This window comes from Chamaea fasciata, unplaced genomic scaffold (assembly GCF_029207755.1).
Source record: "Chamaea fasciata isolate MVZ Bird 193981 ecotype frontalis unplaced genomic scaffold, bChaFas1.0.hap1 SCAF_1, whole genome shotgun sequence".
NCBI classification, from domain to species: Eukaryota; Metazoa; Chordata; class Aves; order Passeriformes; family Sylviidae; genus Chamaea; species Chamaea fasciata.
In genome coordinates, this window is record NW_027094086.1 from 13,494,058 (window position 1) to 13,516,894 (window position 22,837).

Sequence of the window (22,837 nt, forward strand, 5' to 3'; positions counted from 1 at the left end):
TGTTGGGAAGACAACTCCCAAATGTATCTTTTATCAACGGAATAAATACTACCCCCTCAATTCTGACCGTTTTTAGCCCTCCTGCAGTCCTCTTCAGAATTAATCTTTCCCAAAAATCCACTTATCAGAACTTCATGCCCAAAATTACAACCTCACTCCCCTTTTCTTATTGGGTGTTGTTCTTTTTTGTACATCTCAATCCCACTCTTATTACTGCACTGTACTGCATAAATAGCATAAAATGGGAATAATTTGTGCCCTGCACATCCTCCTTTCCCTGCACAGCACTGCTCCACAGCAATGAGTGGAGCCTGTATTCTCATCTCCTAGACGCATTGCCTTGTAGTTCTACCATTAGCTATACAAAAAACCCATCTATTTTGGGGTAATGACCATTTAATTAATAGAGCTCAATTATTTGTTTACTGTCTTATCTATCCCCAGAGTTTGCAAATTTCAATGGCAAGGGTTTTAGCTGGTCATTCACCATTTATGTTACTGTTTAGATGAGAAAAAACAGAATATTTATTTTGGATTTTATCTGTTTGGGAGCACTTAATGTTGCAGCTTTGGTGCTTCTTGTTCCCGGCTGCTTCACAGTTTCTGTTCAGATACATAAAATATAAATAGTAACATCCATGCAAATCTTCTTTCAGCTTCTGGTTCTGACATAAAATCCCAGGATCTGCATGGAGCTCAAACAGCCTTTTCCACTTTTTCAAGGAGGCTGATGCACAGCAGAGATAGAAATATTAGCTTAACACTGATTTCATAGAACCGAGGAAGCTTTAGAAAATACAAAAGCCTATTTTAATAAATGGTATGACTCATGCCTGAAAAATCAGGCCATTTTCATAACTGGCTTTTCCCCCAGATCCCTCCCACCACTTCAATTCCCCATGATTTTTAGTGCTGATAATCTGTGTACATCTCCACCGCAGTGATTAATGCTTTCTACCAGCTGAAAGCTGCAGTCCCCAGTAGGACACATCTAGTGAGGCACTCCAGCTGCTCTGCACGTCCCCAGAAACAACACTGTCACCAAGCAAGCTCATGGCTGGAGCCAGGGAACGGCTGTTCCATGTTGAGAGAGCAGTGGGAAGGAGATCAAAGTTCCATGAGGAGCCAGAGGAGCAGCTTCTCTCAAGAGAGCAGAGGACACATTGAAGTGTGCGCTTGTTTGCTTGTGTGAGAGTGTGCTTGTGCTAGGGTTAAGAGGAAGAGGCTATAAAACATGAGTGGAGTGTATGGATTTTTCAGTGTGGCTACGTCATTATCTTTCTCCACTTAAAGACAAGAGCAGCACTGAACTCTTTCCAGCAGTGCACAACACATTTCCAAGTCTTTGACCGCACAAGGCAGCAGCCCCAGTCTATTCGAAAGTACATTTTATCTTTTTAATGAGGTAGTTTTCTCTATTAAAGTCATGTGAAATGCAATTTGAAGTTGCAGGAGATCATTCCAGACCTTCACCATCACTGGCTGCAATAGTCCGTGCCTTCATACAGCAAGTCACAGATGACCATATCAATTTTGACCTCTGGAGTGGCGGGATATTACCCCAAAAGAGCAACAACATGCCAAGAACAAATGCAGGATGGTGAGACATACACTGACAGGCTGCAGGGGCTGGCAGGGGCCGGGTGGTTATCTGAAGGAAATCACAGCTGGAGCAGCTTCCACCTGCACCCAAAGTATGCCCATGAAAGGGTCTGGCTCCCACTCTATGTCATTTTGCTTTCTTACTCCCCTCTCAAAAGCAGAACCAGTGTTTAAAAGGGAAGGAAACAAATCAACACATAAAATACGAGTTCCATAAAAAAATACCTCTCTATGGAGAGCACACAGCTTGCTGAGCCAGCCTCCTCTGTGCCTTAGGCCTTTGGCCAGCCCAGTTTTGGTCCCTTGCCAGAGAAACAGTGGAAGTGTGTGTCCACTTTGGCTTTCACAGAGCAGTGGTGAGTCCGTGGGCTTGGCAAACACCAACAGCTGCTGAGACTTGAACAGAACGGCTGTGCAGCTTCCCGCCAGTGCTCAGCCCACAGTGCCCACTTCTGTCACAGCACCCTGCCACTTCTGTGCTGCCCCTCTTCCACTCTGCCTTGCACCGATACACGTGTGGCTGGAGGAGAGTAACTGGCACTTTATTCAGCAATGGACAATGCTTTTCCCACTCCTCTCAAAGCCTTCCTGTTTTTCTGCTAATCTGGCACTGCAAATGCATTTTAATAATGGCACCTATTCAGATTAGTTTCCTTTTACACATTGATGAATTCCACCTGCTTGGATCTCCTACAAATCCAGGGAGAGAGACTACAGATGTTCAATGAGCACAGAGCCCTAGATCTTGAGTCTTAGATTCCCTGCACTGCATACACACAACACTTGCATTTCCACCTTTTATGAATGTTTATATGCTATGCAGACCATAGATAAGCCTACCTGTGCATGTATTCAACCATCAAGTTAAACTCTCAGCAGTGTAGCTGTAGTAATTTATATTTTTTTTCTTATTCGGGTTACAAGGAATTCACTTTGAACAGACAATGGATCTAAGCTTGAACTGCTCTTGTTTCCACTGACCCCCTTGTATAAAACCGCAAGGTAGATTCTGGCCCTGTAGGAGAAAATCCAGCAAGCTGTTCCAGCTCATCCTACCAAGGGTGAAGTCAGTAAGGCATGTCCAGAAATAAATAGGTCCTGGAACTGTAAGTAGGTGCAGAAAAAAAAGCTGTGCTCTAACTATGGCTCTCTGAGCTATAACTAGGGAGTGCTTTCAGAGGTGTTTCACTGAACTGTAGTATATTCATGTAGTCCAAAAAAAGTCTAGACAACTTCTATACTGACTTTAAAGCATCAGGATTACAGTAGAAAACTGTCAAAAGTTCCTTAAGATCTGAAATTCAGAGTATCCTGTTCTTATTAAGGTGACATGTTCTGATCAGTGCATTAACATGTTATTTCAGTTGCCTTAGAATAGGGATGCAGATACATGTTTCTATATACATTTTGTCTTTCCAGCCAGTTTGCCATCTATTTGCAGTATATTTTCAAATACACATTACTTTCTCTAGCATGAAAAGCCAGTGTTGAATCACACACATTTCAGCAGTCTTTTGGGTTTGTATATGAGGATTTATCATCTTTAATTTAGTAAGTTTACAGAACATAGCCAACTGCTTTTCTTTGCTTCCAAATAAAGTATGGAAAGTACAGTCTGTGGCAAGGGAAGCAGAAGATGAAAAGGCCCATCTGGGTATCTTTTTTTTTTGTTGCAGCTGTTAAAAATTGAAACCCATTCTCTGTCAGAAAAATAAAATCCAGTAGTTAATATGAATATAATTTTTCATCTGTTATTTACATAAAGCATAGTGCATGTGGCTCTTTCAAAAACCAAATCCATTTCTGCTGTAGATAAAGACAACTGCAAGAAAAGCACAATGAGAAGCTGACAGACTGAAGAGCTGCGGGTTTATACAATTACATGCAAAGTTCTTATTCTTTGACTTTTTACAAGGGCAAAATCATGAAAAACATGCAAAGTGGTCTCCAGATTTAGCATAAGCAGCTGAATTACTGTGGGTGAGGTTGCTGTCCCTATGCATGGGAAGTGCCAGGGAAGAGCTGCCACACAAACAACTGAGTGCTTCTGTCTGGCATCAGCACAGGGGCAACAGGACTTCTAACAAAAACAAAGCTGTGTGCAGGACATCATAGACTAACTGAAGGTTTGTGTTTTACTGAGGTAAAACAAGGCATCATCTGTAAAAATGTGATGTTTTATATTTTTACCATAATGAAAGCTTGGATATATCCAAGGGCTGATGTGATTCAGGTTTTAGATCAACTAGAAAAATTGTTTTCTAGTTTTCAACCAGAAAAAATTTATGTGTTGATTTTGGAGAAGAAAACCTATGATCAATTAAGTCAAGGATTTATGGTATGCTTCAACAATACTTGTAAACTGCTATCTGCAGTTGATATTGCCAAGAAAGGAGTTCCAAAGAGAAATTTTGTGTTAAGGAAGAGTACATTTCACATACATGGCAAGTTTTCACTTTGTAAGTGAATCATAATCAGCTAATCATAAGCAGCTGGACATTTAAGGTAAATATAGCAGCACATACTTGATTACTCACAGCAATTTTAGAAGAGAAGGAAAGTTTTTCAACAAAAGCAAGAGACACAATACTTTCTTAGGTATTTAATCCACTTCCACAATTATAACAAACTTTCAATTGCATCATGTGTCTTGATGCTTAAAACTAAATGCGCTGATCATCTTCACAAAGTAAATTCTGCTGCATAAAGGTACAGAGTCCTTGCAAAGAATAGGGAAAATTAAACATAGATATAAAGACTTTCCTGCAGAGACAGGGACATAGCACGTGTCAACATCTGCTGTTCTCACTAAGTCACTACAAAGTGTTTGTTTTCATCTCAGAATGTAATTTGCACAGTGGAGTTTGCAGATAAAAGATTAACTCTTGAAAAGAGATAAGCACCTGCTTCTGTGCTAAGCCAGCAGAACATGTGTCTGCCTTGAACACACCAGGTCTGATCAAGTGCAATTATCTCAATACTTAAAGTTGAAAGGTATTTTAAAGGAGAGTAGAGGCCAAAGATACTGATATCATGTCTAAGACATCTTACCACATATTTATTACCATCAAAAAATCCTAGCACTGACAAAATCATATAATCATTTAAATTGGAAAGGACCACTAAGATCATGAAGTTCAACCATTAACCTCACACTGCCAAGTTCACCACTAACCAAGTGTCACATCTACACATCTTTTAATTTTTCTAGGGATAGTGACTCCACCACTTCCCTGGGCAGCCTGTTCCAATTCTAGACAACCCTTTCAGTAAAGAAATTTTTCCTAATACCCAGCCTAAACTTGCCCTGGTGCAACCTGAGGGCTTTTCCTCTTGCCCTTTCACTTGTTACCTGGCAGAAGAGACTGACCCCCACCTGGCTACAGCCTCCTTTCAGGGAGGTGTAGAGAGGGATAAGGTCTCCCCTGAGCCTCCTTTTCTCCAGGCTAAACGGTCCCAGCTCCTTCAGCTGCTCCTCATCAGACTTGTGCTCCAGACCCTTCACCAGCTCTGTTGCCCTTCTCTGGATGTGCTCCAGCCCTTTAATGTCTTTGCTGTACTGAGACGCCCAGAACTGGACACAGCAATCGAGGTCTGGCCTCACCAGTGCTGAGTACAGGGGGACAAACACTGCCCTGGTCCTGCTGGCCACACTATTCCTGATCCACGAAAAGATGCCATTGGCCTTCTTGGCCATATGGGCACAAACTGGCTCCTGTTCACAGCTACTGTCAACCAGCACCCCCAGGTCCTTTTCCAAGGGCACCTCTCCAGCCACTCATCTCCAAGCCTGGAGCACTGGATGGGGTTCCTTGCATGGGGTTGTTGTGACCTGAGTGCAGGACTCGGCACTTGACCTTGTTGAACCTCACACCATGGCCCTGGCCCATCCAGACTGTCCAGATCCCTCTGTATAGCCGTCCTACCTTCCAGAAGAATACTCCCAACCAACTTGGTGTCATCCACGAAGTCACCTTTCTGCCCTTGATCCCTTAGTAAAGATCTCCTTAATAAATATAATTAAGAGGACTGGTCCCACTAATGAGTCCTGGCTCCAATACTGAGCCCTGGGGAATACACCAGGCCTGGCCATCCAGCCAATTTTTTGCCCTGTGAAGAGTGCACATATCCACACCATGGCAATACAGTTTCTGCAGAATGCCATGGGAAACAGTGTCAAAGGCTTTACTGAAGTCTAGGTAGACCATGTGCTCCAAAGAAGACAGCTGCTAGGCTGTCATCTCTAAAAGAGACTCTTACACCACTCGATCATTCAGGAAAGCAAAGCCTCACCACACCTACTCTGCTGCTGGTCTGAGTCTAGGAATCTGCATCCCAACTCCCTGGAATAGAGTGGACAGTCGTGCAAAATGCTTCATGCGGAACCATGCTGTGATTACTGCCCAGGGAAGGTGTTGGAGGCACTTCAGGGAAGAAATTACACCAAGCACATGGACTTGAAGGTCAGCAGCAGCTTGGGAAAACACAACAACAAAAGAGACAGGGTGTGATCTGGCATGAGAAGATGAGTTCTGCTACTCAGACCCCCATTTCTCACAGACTCAACTGGCAGCACACACGGTACCATCTGTGGTACAAGGCAAGCCCTGTGTGTTTACATTTCACAATATATTGAAAAGTATTCATAAATGAGCTATGGTTTGGTTGCTGCCATGGAAGGAACACAAATATTCATACTGCAAGTGTAGGTGTAGACAGCACTAGTTTCTCTTAACAGAATGAACCAGATTTTAAATTTAAACTATTTATCACTGGAGATTCCAGACTTTAAAAATATCTGCAAGGCAGGCAGATGTTTCTCCATCCCTCAAGCTTTCATACCCAATGAGTCTTTGGAGGAGGACAGGAAGACTGCCTGTCATGTCAGCAGCGCTCTGCTGTTGTGGCTGCAGGTGCAGGCTGTTTTTCAGCAAGGGCTATAAGCAAGTATGAGCCAAAAATGACTCCATAAAGAGCTCTGTGAATACCCTCTTTTGACCTTGGACATCTCAGTATCTCTGCTTTCCAGACTGAGAAAGAGCTGTGACTATGCGTGATGCTCACACTCTCCTCTGCCTGCCCCCAGACCATCCTTGCTTTGGTCTGACCTACCTGGGAGCGGGCAGCTGGCAGAGAACCTCTTCTCCTGCTACATGTGAATTTTGACCACAGTAGCTAATCTGTCCCACCATGCCCTTATGAAGAAGAACTACAAAAGATCCAGTCTCTTGGAGGAAAGTTTTACCTATTAATATTACTAAGCTCTACATACTTCACCATACTAGATATGGGCTTTTCTACAGCTGAGAAATGTGTTCTGTGCACTTTTTGTCCCTGCCTTTATTGTATATGCATCACCAAGCCTGTAATTCTTCCCACAACCTTTATTCCTATATTCTGGATGAAGGCCATCAGTGTTCACAAATGCCGAGTAACTACCAGCAACTACAATCCCGACACCAGCCTTCAAGAAATGCACAATGCAGAATTCCCTGCTACTTATGGGATCTTTATTCCATATTACATGGGGGTACCAATACACAGGAAAGGAAATCTGGGTCCTATTTGTGAAAATGGTGGTTTGTGAATTATGATTTCACAGAATCACAGAATATTCTGAGTTGGAAGGGACCCACAAGAATCATTGAGTCCAACTCTTCAGTGAATGGCCCATATGGGGATGAAACCCACAACTTTGCATTATTAGCACCACGCTCTAACCAGTGGAGCTGATCTCAGTGATCTGTGTGGGTCAGTGAGATTTTGGCAGGAAGCAATTCAGCACTTAAGTATATTTCATCGTTTTCTTGCATGGCAGGGGAAATTTATATAGTTTCATATGTCCAAAGAGATCAGGGAGATTATTTTAAAACTGAGAATTTGATGCTTTTGCAGCATTCATACAATTCCTCTTAAACCACTGTTTTCCTTTTTAAAATTAGCATCAGTGTTTGTTTCCTGTGTGAAACCTGGTCTGTATCTGACCAATTAAGGTGAAGAAAAATGTGTCAGGAAGTCATTTTGAATACAGCGCCTCAGCTGCAGAATAGAGCTTCTCTGACTAATTGAAATGAACGTCAGTATTAGTAAAAAGACATTGTGTAATTCAGTTGCGGCTGGAAAATTACTACTGAAATTGGCAACTTGATGCAACTATTTCTATTACTTTCCATCGCATTAGGTGGGGTAATAAATACTTCATAAGAATAATACAGCAGGTTTTATTTTATTCCATATTGTGGATATCAAAAAAAACTGCTAGAAAAAGATTGCCTTTAGGAGAGGAAATGTTTTATTCTCCACTCCTGTTCAGTCAAGAGTCTTTCTGCTGGTTCTGCCAACAAGGATGCCAATTAGTGTCAAGTAACATTTTGGTACTGCTGATGAGAGACAAAACAAAGGAAGCACAGTACGGTGAAATGAATTTATGGTACTAAGACAGAGAAAAATAGCTTTCTTTTGTTTTTTAATTGGATCTAGAACTCTGTAAGATGGGTGGGAGGGTGTTGGGGAGAGAATATCTCTCCTGCTGTTCTGTACTGGAAGTTCTCATTTTGAGCTCTCTCCTTAGAGGAAGCCAGCATTACAAGAACCTTCAGTGTGCGCAGATCACATCGAGTTGCTAAGATGATCCTCAAACCAGCTCTGTGTTAATTCTGCCAGAACTTTCATCAATATTCCTAACACTATCTAGACAAATTGTTGCAGTGGAATGAATGAAATCTCCTTTCACAAACGAGAAAGTGTGCACAAAGCATGTTCACTCATAAAAGATAAATCTCAAGGACACCATTCAGTTTTACTTTACTTCCAGCATCCCCATCAAGTCCTTGTGAAATCCCCACTCAATTATGTGAGTAAGATGGGTGAGTAAGATGACAGTACCTTGCAGCAATAACCTGGTTGTGGACAAGTGAGAAGACCACTTCCTCAGCAATCAACTAATTTCCAGAACCCTGTCTTTACTTCATGAATTTCAAATCTCCTTCTAAGAGGGAGCTTTATACATGCTCTTGACTACAAGAAAACAAATGGCTAGGGATAAACCTGCAGAATGGCCAGGGCTATCCACAGAGGAGCAGGGCCAGTGTCACTCAGGAAACCTGAAACCTGTCATGACAGGGGCAAAATTACTTCCCTGCAAACGTGCCCTGCTGAGCATTTGCCTTAGTTAATGAAACAATGGTTGATCTGCAAGAAAAGCCACATCCTGACTTTCTTAGCTCTGCAAAGATTTCAGCAGCTAAGAAAACCCAGCTTTGCACCAAATGTTAAGTCCTGACTTTAATTTCTCTGCAAAAACATCTGTATCAGCATACAATTCACTTCTTCTTTTTTTTTTTTTTTTTTTCCCTGTGAATGTTCTGATTTGGGACCCCAGGACAGCAAGGGAAGTTTACCACATACATAATACACAGAAAAAGTTCAGGTAAAAATAGGAATGAAATCATTGCTGCTGTAAAGAGGAGAGGCATACCTTTCCTGTCTATCAAGCTCTGAGCAGCTGGCACCCCATAAATCATAGGAAGCACAGGAGTAATTATAGAACTGAAAGCTCATCACGGTAAACATTCAGAAGTAGCTCCTAGTAATTGCAAGTTAACGTGAACGTGATTAGAGCCATGACAGAACAATGCAGGTCACTTACATGCCCATTTTTCTCTATTCATTAAAACTAGGTTTTCTCGTGAAGTAACAAGCTACCTAGTCAATCTAGCACCTTGTGTACTAACAGCCTGCTCATATCATCAGTTTGTTCTGTCAGAATTAGGCTTGATGCAACAACACGGTGACCACCAGGATCTAATTATTTTCCCACTGTGCACTATGTAGGTAACAACTTCTGTCATTCTGTTGTCATCTCCTGGCACCCCTCCATTGCTCCCAGAGGCACTGCCACTTAGGTCGTAGGAAATGCCTGGTCACAGAAGGGCAATGTGAGAACAGATAATGACAACACGTAAAATGTGTTTTTGTGCCAGGGGTGTTAAATTCTTCACCCTCAGGGCAGCAGAGAGAGAAAACTCTGCCTCCTCCACCCTTAACAGAAGGAGCTTCTTGGTGAAGGTGTATCTGCTGGACACATTATACTGGACCATGAAGAAATATTTGATTCCTGCCTCAAAGAACTTCTAGTACCAGGACAAATATAATAACACTTCAACCAAAAGTGACATCCTCTTTCTTGCCCAAACACATTAGAACGACTCACTACATGCCCAAGAGGGAAAGCTGCTTTTCTGGCATCAGACTCTCTTCTGCTTTCAAGTAGGGAGATACACAGACCTGAAATATTTGTCCTGCATACATAATTTAGCTTATTTATGGCTCTAATCCCTATTTGATCCTTATAAATCTATTTACCTCAATTACAAACAATGGAGATAGCAAGTTCTACAAGTTAATTACTACAAGTGTAGGAGGACTGATTTTAATCCACATCCTTAAGTTGTTACTATATAGTTTCAAATTCCAGCCATATTCTGCATTTGAGAAAGCATTTCCAGCTTGCTGCTGAAAATACAATGTGCTCTTGAAAAAAACACCCTTCTACCAAATAAAGTTACTTAAACTCCCATCTGAAATAATTTAGAACCTAAATGTACTGTGATCAGGAAGACAAGGGCCCCTCCACGTGATCTGTGTTCAAGAAAGTGCTACAGTAAGTGGAGCCTTCAGTGCTTGGCAGCAGATTTCTCACCGTGCTGTATAATCCCGTGCTCCAAAAGCCTGCGGCCGAGCTGCTCCGCTTCGCTCCGTGTTGCCGCCTCTCCCTCCTGGATCAGCCAGTCAATGAACTCCGAGGCTACAAAGGTCCGCTCGTACTTGACTCCTTCCTCTTCCCTGGCTTGCAGAAGGGTATTTTCAGAACTCATCAGCCTGGTGTGGTGGGGGGAAAATTGGTAGGAAAAACGGTTTTTCAGAAAAACAGTTCCGGATCTATTCTGGCAAATCTCATTTATATCAAGCAAATCTATATGAAGCTTTCACTGACTTAGTAAATCTTTCCTCAAGCTATCAATCTACTTACGAAGTGAATTAAAACTGCTTAGTCAAGAAATTTAGGCTTTATATCCCTGTGTGAAGTTAATGCTTTCCTCTTTTTTCCCCTAAAAGAAAATTAGATTTTTAGGTTTTGCATTTCCCCTATTTAGTGTTTAATATTCTCTAAAAGTTACTGTATAATCAGCTTTTAAAAAAAAATAGCCTAAAAGCACCAGAATGTGACTAATGTGTTCAAAGCTTCCTAATTAGTATTTACAGTTAGCAGGACTATGTCCCGAAGTCATTTAGATGACTTCAAAAATTCTCTCCATAAGCTCTAAAACAGCTGCAGAAAAATTCAAGAGGAGGAAAAAAGGTAGTTCTGTGGTTTGGGGGCAGATAAATATTGTGCATCCAACATTTGGTGATGCAGCTGCAGTCAGCGAGTTGCACATGAAGCTGAACACATTTTAACATCTGAGGCTCACAGTTCTCTGTGCCTCAGCTGGCTCTGTGTAACACCAGTCAGAGGAACATCATGTGACATCCCTAAATCTCCTAGCAACTGGCATGTGAGTAGCTGAAGGATACTAATAAAATTCTTCTCTATTCAAGATAACTATGCAAATTACAGTCTTAAAAAAAAAAGCCTCAATATTTTGTTAATGCAAAAGCCAGTTTGAAAGTCTGAAAGAGAAGGCAGTTTTAAGGAAGAAAGGAGAACAATTTCTTTGTAATACAGAATTCCACTTTTGGGGGGCGAGACTGAGCACCATAGCATCTTTATTAACCTTATGTTTTTCAAAAATATATTATTTATTATAGGCTAATATAGGACTAGTGGTAAGGCTTTCAGAGTAACAGTTCAAGAATGGAAAGGTTAAATTTCCATGCAAGACTAAGAGGTTCCCTCCCTTCACCAACTATTCTGAAATAAGGGCACATCTGAACTACAACGGGCATATTCTGGAAGTGCTTAATCTTTGCCCTTCTGAAAAAGGAATTGAAATTCAAGTAAATCCATACAGGAGCCATCTGCTTCTTAAACTGACAGCATGTCCAGAGATTACGGAATATAACTTCAACTCCTTTGGGAAGCATCATAAAAATCTGTGCCACAGGAAAAGAGAGAAGTTTCATTTGAAATTACAGTGAAGAGGTTTGACAGGGTCTAACCTCTGTTATTTCACCTGAGACTCTTCCCTTGACTTTACTGAGCACTGAGGGCTGAACCTGACCACCAGGTAGCAGATCAACAAACCAGGCAAAGGCTGCTCATCCACAGCTGTGTGTCAGTGGTAGCAGTGAACTGCTCATTTAGATGGTGTGTCATTGCCAGCACCTCTTAGCTGAGTAAGAACTGAGAAAGTCAAAATTAGCTGAAGACAACATATTGACTCCAGAACTCTTGCAGACTTGACTCCTTTTTAATATTTTATTTTACAAGCATCTTGTCCCGCAGCATTTTGTTCCACACTCACCACATCTAATACAGACCTACTATGCTCCAAGGGACTATTGTCAAATGTGTTGTGTTCACCAGGCTTTTCCTCCCCCAGAAAAAAAGGCAAACCCAAAGCTGGTGTCTTTGCATACCATCTGCTGCATGGTTACCCAGAACTGGTTACCCAGGCTCTGCAGGCACCAAATAAAAAAGCCTTAGGATTACGTTAATTGTTCTTTGATGAGTCTATAATTAGTTGACCGCCTCATTGAAATCGCAGATAGAAAGGTCCTTGAAAAGGCAGTGCTAATGGTTAGATTTTTACAGAGACACAGAAGAAATTTGGAAAAATATCAAGTGGAAAAACACTCAGTTTGACATTTCACAACCTTCTGCATAGACCCAGAATAGCACTGCAAAGGATTCGGACTTGTGAACAAACAGACATGACAAATTGCCAGTTTAAGTAGCCTAGAAACAGCAATCCATGGACTTATATCACTCACTGAAGTAAATCACTGTAACTCCATGGCTGTCAACAAAACTGTACCAATTTACATCAATCGAAAACATGGCCTTTCATTAGGCAGAACTGGAAACTTCCTCTTACTCTTCCATTTTCTCCTTGTTCCAAAAAAACATGAGGCTAGTAATGTCGAAACGTATTATTTGCTAAAACTGGTGCTGTACTACATTAAAGGAATGTATTTAGCCAAACACTGAAATTCAAATTCCTTTTCAAAAGAAATCTTTAACCTTGTTTTCATCAAAATAACTGCACCAGGGGTTAAAAGCAACTCAACCACTGATGAGTTAAACTGAAAGTGATTCCAAGAATGCAGTCTCAAGACTATCTGAAAGATTTCCTGAAATTAAAACCATAAATCTGCATTTCTTTCAGTGTGAAATCTGGTTTAAAAATCTCAGTTGATGTCAGCATCATGAAATGACTTACAGCTCCTATACATGACTGCACCAGAAACAACAATTTTGTGTGCCTGACCAAACCCTACCGAGAATTGCAAACTTCATAAAAATAGGATGTCTGCACAACTTGATTTTTTTTTAAAGCTATGAAAGGTCTGTGCTGGATTTATATAAGATTTGCAGGGTGAGTTTTGTTTGATGTTTATCACGTTTAATCTATCTGCTCAGTCCTGTAGAGCTTGAAAGCTGATACCAACCTTAGATCTAATAAACTATTCAACAATATAACTATTCAACATTTTCAGACAAGACTGTAGGAAATCCAGTAGTTTTCATCTCAAGTTATAAACCTGAACCTCAAACCATGTTCACAGAAAGGATTACCAAAGTTTGCAGTGATGTGCAGGGAATCTGAACTGATTCATGATTTTCAGTGCAAATGAAGGGCAAATACAATCAGAGACTGATTTAAAATCTTCTAATCCCACAGGTATGGCCACCAAGGCTGCCCACAGTGGGTGAAGGGGGTAATGTACAAGAAAGGAGAGTTCAGGTTACGAGGAGCTTTGTGGTCATGCCGAAGAGAGACGGGAAACGGAGCTCCTCAGCAGAAGGACAGTCCTAATGTCCCAGGGCAGAGAACAAGGCATTTATCCAAAACCTGTCTGAATGTAAGGAACCTGCCTAAGACATCCATGCCTGTTCCCATGCAACAACCTGCTGATCCTCCTGAAGCGTTTTGTCCATTTTAGCCACTGACGGTACAAAACCTGCATGGACTGGTGTTGGGGAATGTGCAATTTTGGCAAGCACAAACTACGTTGGCTTCTGAACCTAGTGGTACTCCAGCCCTAATACACAGAGCAGGAAACAGCAGCAAATAATTATAATGTCTATCTTAAATTAGCAAAGCCTAGTGAAGATCAGCAAACTCTATACAATTAGACACAGATTTTCAAAATGTGTTGGATTTGGATAGATTTCTTTTAGCATAGCTGCATTTCTCTTGCAATCAAGCCCATAGGCATTTTGATAAACAAGTTGAATATGCTGGTAAATTATTTCATGTTTGTGCACGAATACTTTTCTCTGGTTGCTGCCATTTAGTAATTATTTTAATAGTGCTAAATTAATATTTTCTTTCTTAGGATTATCAGCAAACTGATACAACAGATACTTTACACAATCACACATTTCATTGCAGAACTCTTCCTGACTTTCTGCATTCAATTTTGAGTTTAAAGTGTATCCAATGAAATTGCGCAGGTGTTACTAATAAAGGTGCATACAAGGGAACTAACTAAAATCTGAAATCTCTGCACAGGGTTTTTGCTAAAATAAACAAAGTGAAGCCCACGCATGCCTTCTTATCTCCCATGAATATAAAACACTTCCCATGATCCATGGAGAATTTTGACTAGCTTTGACTGTCATATCCTGGTTTTGAAATGACAGGTATTTTTAATTTATACTATATTTAGCACTCAGGGCTGGCTTTAAAAGTTTCTGAACCCTTCCGATACGTTGCCTAGGAGCAAGCACCTCACAAAGATGCAGCTGTATTTAGATACAGGTGCTGCTTTTGGCAGTAACTCCTTTGCCAAGATGGGAACACTCTCTTGAGTTATGAACATTTCCTGCTAATACAGTGTTAGACAAACTGGATCACAGATATTGGTTTGAGGACAGTTCTCCATTTAGAGAAATGGTGATGGAAGCAGACACTGGTAGAACAGAGTTGTTTCTGCTATTGCTCCTTTCATGCAAAGACTGATATCAGCCTTGCCAAGAAAAAATTATTCTTCTTTTGGATATTGAAATAGAAATATAGACTTTAAAAAGCACTGTAGACGCTCTAATCTGTTTTTCAGAGTATGGGTCAGGCTTGTAGACACCGCATGTTTACTGAATCTAAAGAGCAAATGCTGTGCTTAGTAAGACACAGAAGAGTTTGAAGGTGGCTAATTAATTTCAACTGTCCCAGTGTACAGAATGGAGGATTTTCTTCAGTGATTCATTTTCTTATGTCTTGTACAATTTATTATATTATCACTTTAAATAATCACTGTCACTGTGTCTTGAGGAGTTTTATATGATGGGTCTAACAAAAGGAGCGGAATTTATAAGTATTAGTTTATTTTTTGGGTTCACTTCTCTTTCACCAAACTGATCTTCAGAGCTGGCTAACCTTGAAAATAATATTTATTATCAGCTTTTAAACTTGGGAGTTTCCTGAGTGCTTTCTTCTCAAAAGGAAAAAAATTTCCTTCATTGAGATAACACAGCATCTCTCCTGGCTGCTGCACTCCTGTGCTCGAAACAAGCAGGAGAGTGGGTGGAATTCGGTCTAGAGCAATACTTCAAGCTTTTTGGTAAATAACACATCACAACTTTTGCATTAGTTTGTAGCATATGGCAACATGCATTTTCTTCTCTCGCCTTGAAAGTACCATGTCAAAACCTCTACATCCTGAATAAAAATGTCTTTAATTTTATATTAGGAAGTATGGTTAAGATACCTAGCTAGTTCCTTGATGGAAGTAAGCCAGTGGGATATTTGGTATTTCAGCATAATAATCTGTTTAAAGTCATAATTAGATGCTCTCGGTTGGATTGGTGTTTTTTTTGAAATTGCTTTTAACATAACTTTTCTGATGTTGAAACTTTGCAGACTGGAACACTGAAGATTCTTCTTGCCTATGATTTAAAACTGTACCTCCCCTTGAAGCTGTAGCTATGGAGTCCCCACAGACATGGAGGTGCTTCTTGAATGCATTTTGATGTACTAATGTTTTAGGAATCATAATTATACTTTTACATATCAAATAATTATGTATTTATTTGAATAATTTTGGCAAATAGTTCTGTAATTATTTTTACAGAATAGATTGCAAGGGCTTCAATTCACATTGAATTCTCATATAGGATGTATTTACAATCTGGGGCATCACGTTTTCAACAAAATGCCTCAAGTGATTATGGTAGAAAAGCAAAACAAAAACAGTAGAGAGAAGGACTCCCAGCTGAAGTAATGGAATTGCCCAGACCCATTCCTGCATGAACTGAAAGCCTCTGATGATTCAAAAATAGATGAAGAAGTACCATTTGCCTCACCTGGCACTACTATCAACATATTATGAATACTGAATGCAACATACTTCTCATACAGTCTTTGTCCTCTCATGAACACCTTCACCTCATTGTCCAGTGGAAACGTGCCGTCATCTTTTCTGAAGCGGTAGAACAGTTTGACATCCTTGAATTCTTTATGCTCATCACAGACTGAAACACAAAATAATTATACAAACAAACAAAACAAACAAACAAAAAAAACCCCCTTCACATACATGTTAAGAAACTGAGGACCATTTAGCAGGTACCACTGCTGAGCTTCAAAGCAAGCACAGAACAGAGTCTAACCCCTTGTATTTCCCAGTACACAACTTTACTCCATTCTAATGAAAGGCTGGAGAAAACTTTCAGAGAGGAAACCAAATTTCCTGGCGAGAGGGAGAAGTTTCCATCAGTTTTGTGAGTATTACTGCAAAGATAAAGAGCAAAAATGCACTCATCCACTACATACCCAGAAAATCTTTTGATGAAAACAGTCTGTTGGCTTGTTTGTTTAAAAGCCCACCAGAGCAGAATGCCCAATAATTTAAGGTTTGCCAAACTTCTTAAAGTTATTCGTATCAGTTAGCAGTGCTGTAGGAAACCTGAGACTACCTAAAGAACAGTTAAAACCAAAGCTTTCTGCCTTCTTAAAACATCTCAATTGCTCTGCCATGCCAGCTAGTAAATGGTAGGTACAACATGAGCACACTGAGAAATGTCAAATTAGGTTTGTAAAACAGCAACTGATCATTTCCTCTTGTAAATGCAGAACAGAGTCCCATCAAGGGCATAAACTGATGGGAAAGTTATCCCAAGCAAGGTGCTCCTAACATAGCTGGCAACCCACATACATGGGGGACCTTCTGCACCTCAGAAGCATGAACTGGTGTCCCTTTCACATGACATGGGACTTGAAAGAATGTTCTAAGCATCCAACAGAACCTGATAGAACCTTCCTGAATTTACCTGCCCAAGCTCACTTCACAAAGTATTTTATTAGAGTGCAATACATGAGTATTTTCAAGAAACACCTGTTCTATTTCTAATATATACACACATATATATAAAATTTCTTCTACAGGTTGCAATTGGATGCTAGGGTAGAAAATGCTTGAAGGTTGTTAGAGCTTTCAACAAGCATTCAGCAATAAAACATCTATTGCTCAATTAAATGAAGTCACTCAGGCATCCACGCAACTCTTCACTGACATTTTCTCAATAGAGGATTAAGTAGACAGATTTGAATACCCTATAATTACTTTATTCTTTAACTATCTACTGTAAGTCCCAGTTTCCATAACAACCCAGAATTTTCATTTAATAGCCAAGCAGAAGCTGTAGAAGTGGCACTCATTCAATATATGCATTTCTGACTTTAATTAAGGTGTTGTTAATGTACTGCAGACAGCAGCGGCATAGCTACACATACAACGACCTCTGCATAAAGTCAACATTCATCTGTCATAGTCACTCAGTTCTCTCTTAAAAAATAAACAAATGGCACATTTGCTGTTTTGAAATGGGTAATACTATAGGCTTGAAACTGAGGTCTTGGATCTTCTTTGCTCATGTGCTTCCCAGCCTCTTTATGCCCCAAAAGGCAACTAAATGCTACCAGTGAATTGGAAGCATGAATTCATCAGCATGAATTGTTATTCAAGAAGCTGAAAGAAACAGATCTCAAATACACAACAAGTTTAGGAGAAAATTAATCAGGGCACAGCCAGACCACTAACTTTCTTGCAGCTGTACCAGCACTAATGTTTGTGCAGCTGCTGTGAGGGCCACAGCCAGGGAACTAATCCACGTGAGAAAAATGATATTTTTTTTGGATTTTTTTTTTATTTTTTTGCTGGCTGATTTTTCAGATGTGTTTTTCAGCTGGAGAACTGTGCTCTTAGGAGCAGGGAAATGACGGCAGCAGGGAGAGGGGGGACACGATCCAGCTGGGGCTGCTCTGGAGACAGGGAAGCAGCATCACAGTCTCCAGTAAGGTCCCCCCCCTGCCATGGGGACTATCACTTCACACCACTTCAGGCTCTCATCTCCTTCAGCACACACGTGACCTTGCATAGCAACACAGTTGAAGAGAGATGCTCCATTTGTGGCAGGGAAAGGATCCTACCTGTCCTCTACTTGGCTGAAGAGCAGGAGTGGGATTTCTCTTTGTCGCATAGCAGCCAATAAATTTAGCTTAGAATGTTTTAGCAGGTGATACTGCACTTACCATGGTGAATAATGCTGTGATCCAGTAATTTCTGCACCAGTTTAATGGCTGTCTCCCTGTCGGAGGCCTCTTTGTGGTCGATCAGCCAGTCAATCAGCTCTTTGGCAACGAAGCAGTTCGGGTATGTTTTGAGGTGGTGTCGCCGATCCTTAATGACCTTTTCTTCATGCAGTCGGAGCCTGGGGGCCAAATCACCTTGTAAATATCATTTGCAAACAGCCTCTGCAACAGCAAGACTGGGATGAGAGTGGAGCAGTGGCACCCACGCCCTGCTCACAGGATGGGCCTTGCAGGTGTCGGGCAGAAAACTCACACATCCAGTGCTGGCATCTCACAACCAGGGAACTCACAGCAACCATTTGTTACAACTTTAAACCCCATAATTGGAAAAACTTGTTTTCTCCTCAGTGGAAAAGTTTTTTAAACTTTTTTTAAAGAACAGCACAGCATATTAAGTCCATTAAAATACTTCCCACAGGTCAATTAAAGTGTCAATAATTTGGAATTAATTTTCCCACATTACCACTAATATGTTCCATACTATTTTATAGTATCACTGCTGTAGATTTTTTTTTTTAAAAAATCTCATTAGTTTTTGCAGCTGTAGCTTCTCCCTTGGTTGGGTAACTGCATTTTGCCTCCAACTGCACAACAAGGATAGCATTTATGATTTAAAATTCAGGTGTGAAGCTGCTCCAACACAATGTAATCTATCATTAAAAAGTTGCCTCCTACTCCAAGTAAAGGAAACTGATTTCTCACTTAGGCATCTGTTGGCAAATGCTCTCTGTTTGCAAAATCTCCTTCATCATCCTGAAAGCAAGTTGGTTGAGATGCTTGGGTCAGAATACAAGATCCTGATTAGAGTAATACCTTGAGGTTCTGAGGTTCTGCATCTTTATATTTAGTCATTTTTTCCAAAGAACAAAATAAGCAATATTAGCAATACATTAGCAGATAGGGGGTTTTAAAGTTGTTTGAAGTTTCGATGCTTTCTTGTTCCATTTTAATGAATCATATCAGAAAATCTGGTTTTCTAATGTCTATACCACAGTTCCGAGGAAAGCACAGCAATGACAGTGCTTGGGCTCCTATCACAAACAGAAACATTGCTGTTCATTTCCAAGTGGCCAGGGTACTACCTTGTAAACACTCTCACTGATCACAAATAGTCCTGAGTAATGCTATAGTAATTGTAGGTGATACAAGGGTAATAGCATAGAAGGGTGTTAACATAGGCCTCAAGAAGCACAGAGCAGGAGCATGAGAAATTTTCTTCTCAATGAAATTCCAGTATGAAACAGTAATTTCTCTTCAAAATCATGAAAGGAGAAAATATTTGGCTGAAATCAATAAAGGTAATATTATTAGGGCATCAGACAAGATTTATGTAGGCTTCTCCCTAAAAATAGTAGCAAAGCAATGCTTTGCTCTGCAGCATTTAGCCTTGAAATACACTGGAACTGCCAGTCTGCAATGGGAATTCTAAACAAGATCTGCAAACATCATCAAAATAAAAAAAAAGCAAGACTTTTATATAAAAAATACTGGTAAATCAGATTAGTATTCTGGAAAGAAATGCTGGTAAATATCCCACAGATTGTGAAATTCTCTGAGCTAAAATACTTTTGTTTAAAGTATATTTTCCAGATGTGCTCTAACAGCTGTCACTATGCTTAGAAAGAAAAGCATCCACAGTTTTAATTATAGATGATGCAATTATCTGTATGTTTGATGGAACTTTACAATTAAAATACATTCAAGGTTCTGTTAATGTTTATCTGGTCTTAGGTCACCCAATAACCTGCAAGAACAAAACTAGAAAAAGTGTATAATACAAATGTGGACAGCTCAATCCAGCTTTCAGTCAGCAGTATAAGTCTAAATGGATAGAGTTCATCTGATACAAGAGGGTAAACTCCTCCTACAAAATTCTTTGTCCACATGTTGCATAGGAGTATACTAGCACTGGTCTGACATTTCACAAAAAAGTCCGTAGTCAAGAGCACCAGAAGTGAGCATTTATGTCTTAAATTCCAACTGCAGGATTTCCTGCAGTTGGTGGGCTTAACAATATTTCAATTCCTCTGTCATGTCAAAAGATACAGGTTCCCACTACAATCTTTTTCGTCAATCAGAGAAAAGATCTCTCTGTATATTTGTCTATATTTATAAAATTCATAGATATTTCATGATCTGAATTATTTCCACTCACTTGCTAAAGTGGATCCAAATTTGCTAAGAGGATACAAAAATCATTAAGTCAAAGAAAACATGACCACATAACCCTTAACAAATTTTAATTCCCACATGAATGTGGAAATTTCTTCTGCAGTTTATACCAATTATATCTGTACTGAATTATGTCCAGGCTTATTTATTTGGAATAACAAATACAGAGGGAATTCAGATTTTCTCTTTGTCAAGGCTCCCTCACCTCCACAAATCTTCTAAAAATCAAACTCCATGGAGGAGAAGTAGCTCAATAAATTAACACTGTATCTAGTGTAAACTAAAAATATAGAAGCCTCAGGTAAAGTTATTGAGTATATATTGCGGTGTGACAATCAAAAGTTCAGGCAAGAATTCAAAAAATGCATCTGTGCTCAGAAGTATTTATCAGAAGCCAAATCAAATGGAATAAAAAGGAATAAAATGTACCAGTGAATACAATTATACACTGGAACCAATGCTCAAATGAAGTGGCGAATTCTTTATCCCTTGGCATTGAGAAGCAGGCTTCTCACCCAAAGTCTTTGATGTTTTCCCTTTAAGTAATGTTAATCACTTTAGGTCAGCTAGTCTGCATGATGACTGGAAAAGACCTAATTTGATATCAAACACATTCTTCCCACTAGAAGAAGTTTTTTTCAAGAGCTGCTCAGGAAAATTAGCTGACTGACAAACCTTGACCAGTTTGAGAGGAGAAGGCAGAGAAGAGAGGCAAACATCAAGGGGTGATAGACGGACACCTTGATTCAACAAGCCTTTGAAATATTGACCCACTTTCTGCAACTTAATACCTTAACACCAGAAAACAATTTTGTGTGTACCACTACCTCACCCATATATAATTCCATATATTATTCAAGATTATCTGCCAGATTTTGCATGTGAGGCCACAGTCTGCCCTACCTGAGGAAAAAGTGAGATCCAGAGCATTTGAGCAATTGCCTGTGAAGGTTAACAGGCATATGTAAGTCTTTAATATTTACAAATTTATATCCATTGCCCTTACCCATGCTTACAACAACAACAACAAAAAGGCTGGATTTGCAAGCATGCATGCTGGAATAATTTTCTTGGGGGTTTGTCTAAACAGGAGTTGCTCCTAATTGTCACTACGTAGGGAGTCTTGCTCCAAACAGAAGTGCCTTCCTCCTACATAGCATGGAACAAGATAACTTGGAAGACACTGCTCCTGCTTTGCAGTTAATGTGTTCAGAGCTTTCTGGAACAATGTTATTTGCTGAGATTCCATTAGGCACTTTCATGATCATGGAAAAATCTAATTTTTTGCCTGGAAATGAAGAATCAGGCACTAACTTGGGATGAAATTGCTCTTGCAACTACATGAAACTTGCATTTTGGTTTTCACCAACATGGGCATTTTTATTTCCACCAGGGACATTGTGCATTCTGAAGCTCCTTGCCTCTTTTCTGAACCAGTAGGTAATGATTTACGAGACCTGCACAATTAGCTTTCTTTTCCAACCCCAGAAAAGGCCAACATGCTGGATAAACACAGCAAGGATATCATTCACTGAACCACAGTCCAAATACCTCATCCAGCTACTTCCCTCTATTAAGTCTAGTAGTTTGTGCTTGGCTAACATAGGTCTTACAAAGCATTATCCAATCTTGAGTTCTATGAATGAAAAAAAATTAAAAACCTCCTGTTCTTCCTGGTAATCTTCTGAATAATTAACCTGCCAGTTCCTACATCCTGTATAGTCCCTATGTTTATCCTAGCAAGGCTCAAAAAATGTGCAAGGAACATGTTGGTTGCTGACCCTCTAAATGGACACAGTATAAAGATTTTCATAATATGCTCCACTCTTTCACCTCTCTTAGCCTTCCTGAAACAATCACACACACACATGAAATGCAGATATTATGGAATCATAGAATCATAGACACACAAACAGTTTTGGCTGGAAAGAACCTTTGAAGGTCATCTAGTCCAACATAAGCAGGGACATCCTCCATTACATCAAGTTGTTCAGAGCCCCTCCATGCTGACCTTGAATGTTTCCAGGGACAGGGCATCTGCGACCTCTCTGGGCAACCTGTTCCAGTATTTTATCACCCTCATAGCAAAAATTTCTTCCTTATATCTAGTCTGAATTTACCTCTTTTAATTCAAACCATTACTCCTGTCTTATTGCAACAGGCTCTACTAAAATGTTGGTCCCCATCATTCTTCTAAGCCCCCTTTAAGTATTGAAAGGCCACAATAAGGTCTCTTCCCCAGGCTGCATAGCCCAAACACTCTCAGTCTGTGTTTCTGTTTTCACAAGGGGTGCTCTATCTGTCCA

General features: G+C 40.1%; 1 protein-coding gene across 2 annotated transcripts in view; it reads right to left on the bottom strand.

Moving 5' to 3' along the window:
* DEPTOR (DEP domain containing MTOR interacting protein) overlaps positions 1 to 22,837 on the bottom strand; it is a 77,832-nt gene that overhangs the window by 34,280 nt on the left and 20,715 nt on the right. For both annotated transcript variants that reach the window (XM_066176843.1, XM_066176833.1), the window contains 3 exons: positions 18,300 to 18,478; positions 16,117 to 16,240; positions 10,304 to 10,482 (listed from right to left, as the gene is read on the bottom strand). In XM_066176843.1, coding sequence (XP_066032940.1) covers positions 10,304 to 10,482; positions 16,117 to 16,240; positions 18,300 to 18,478 — 482 coding nt within the window. The remainder of the gene's footprint in view (positions 1 to 10,303; positions 10,483 to 16,116; positions 16,241 to 18,299; positions 18,479 to 22,837) is intronic.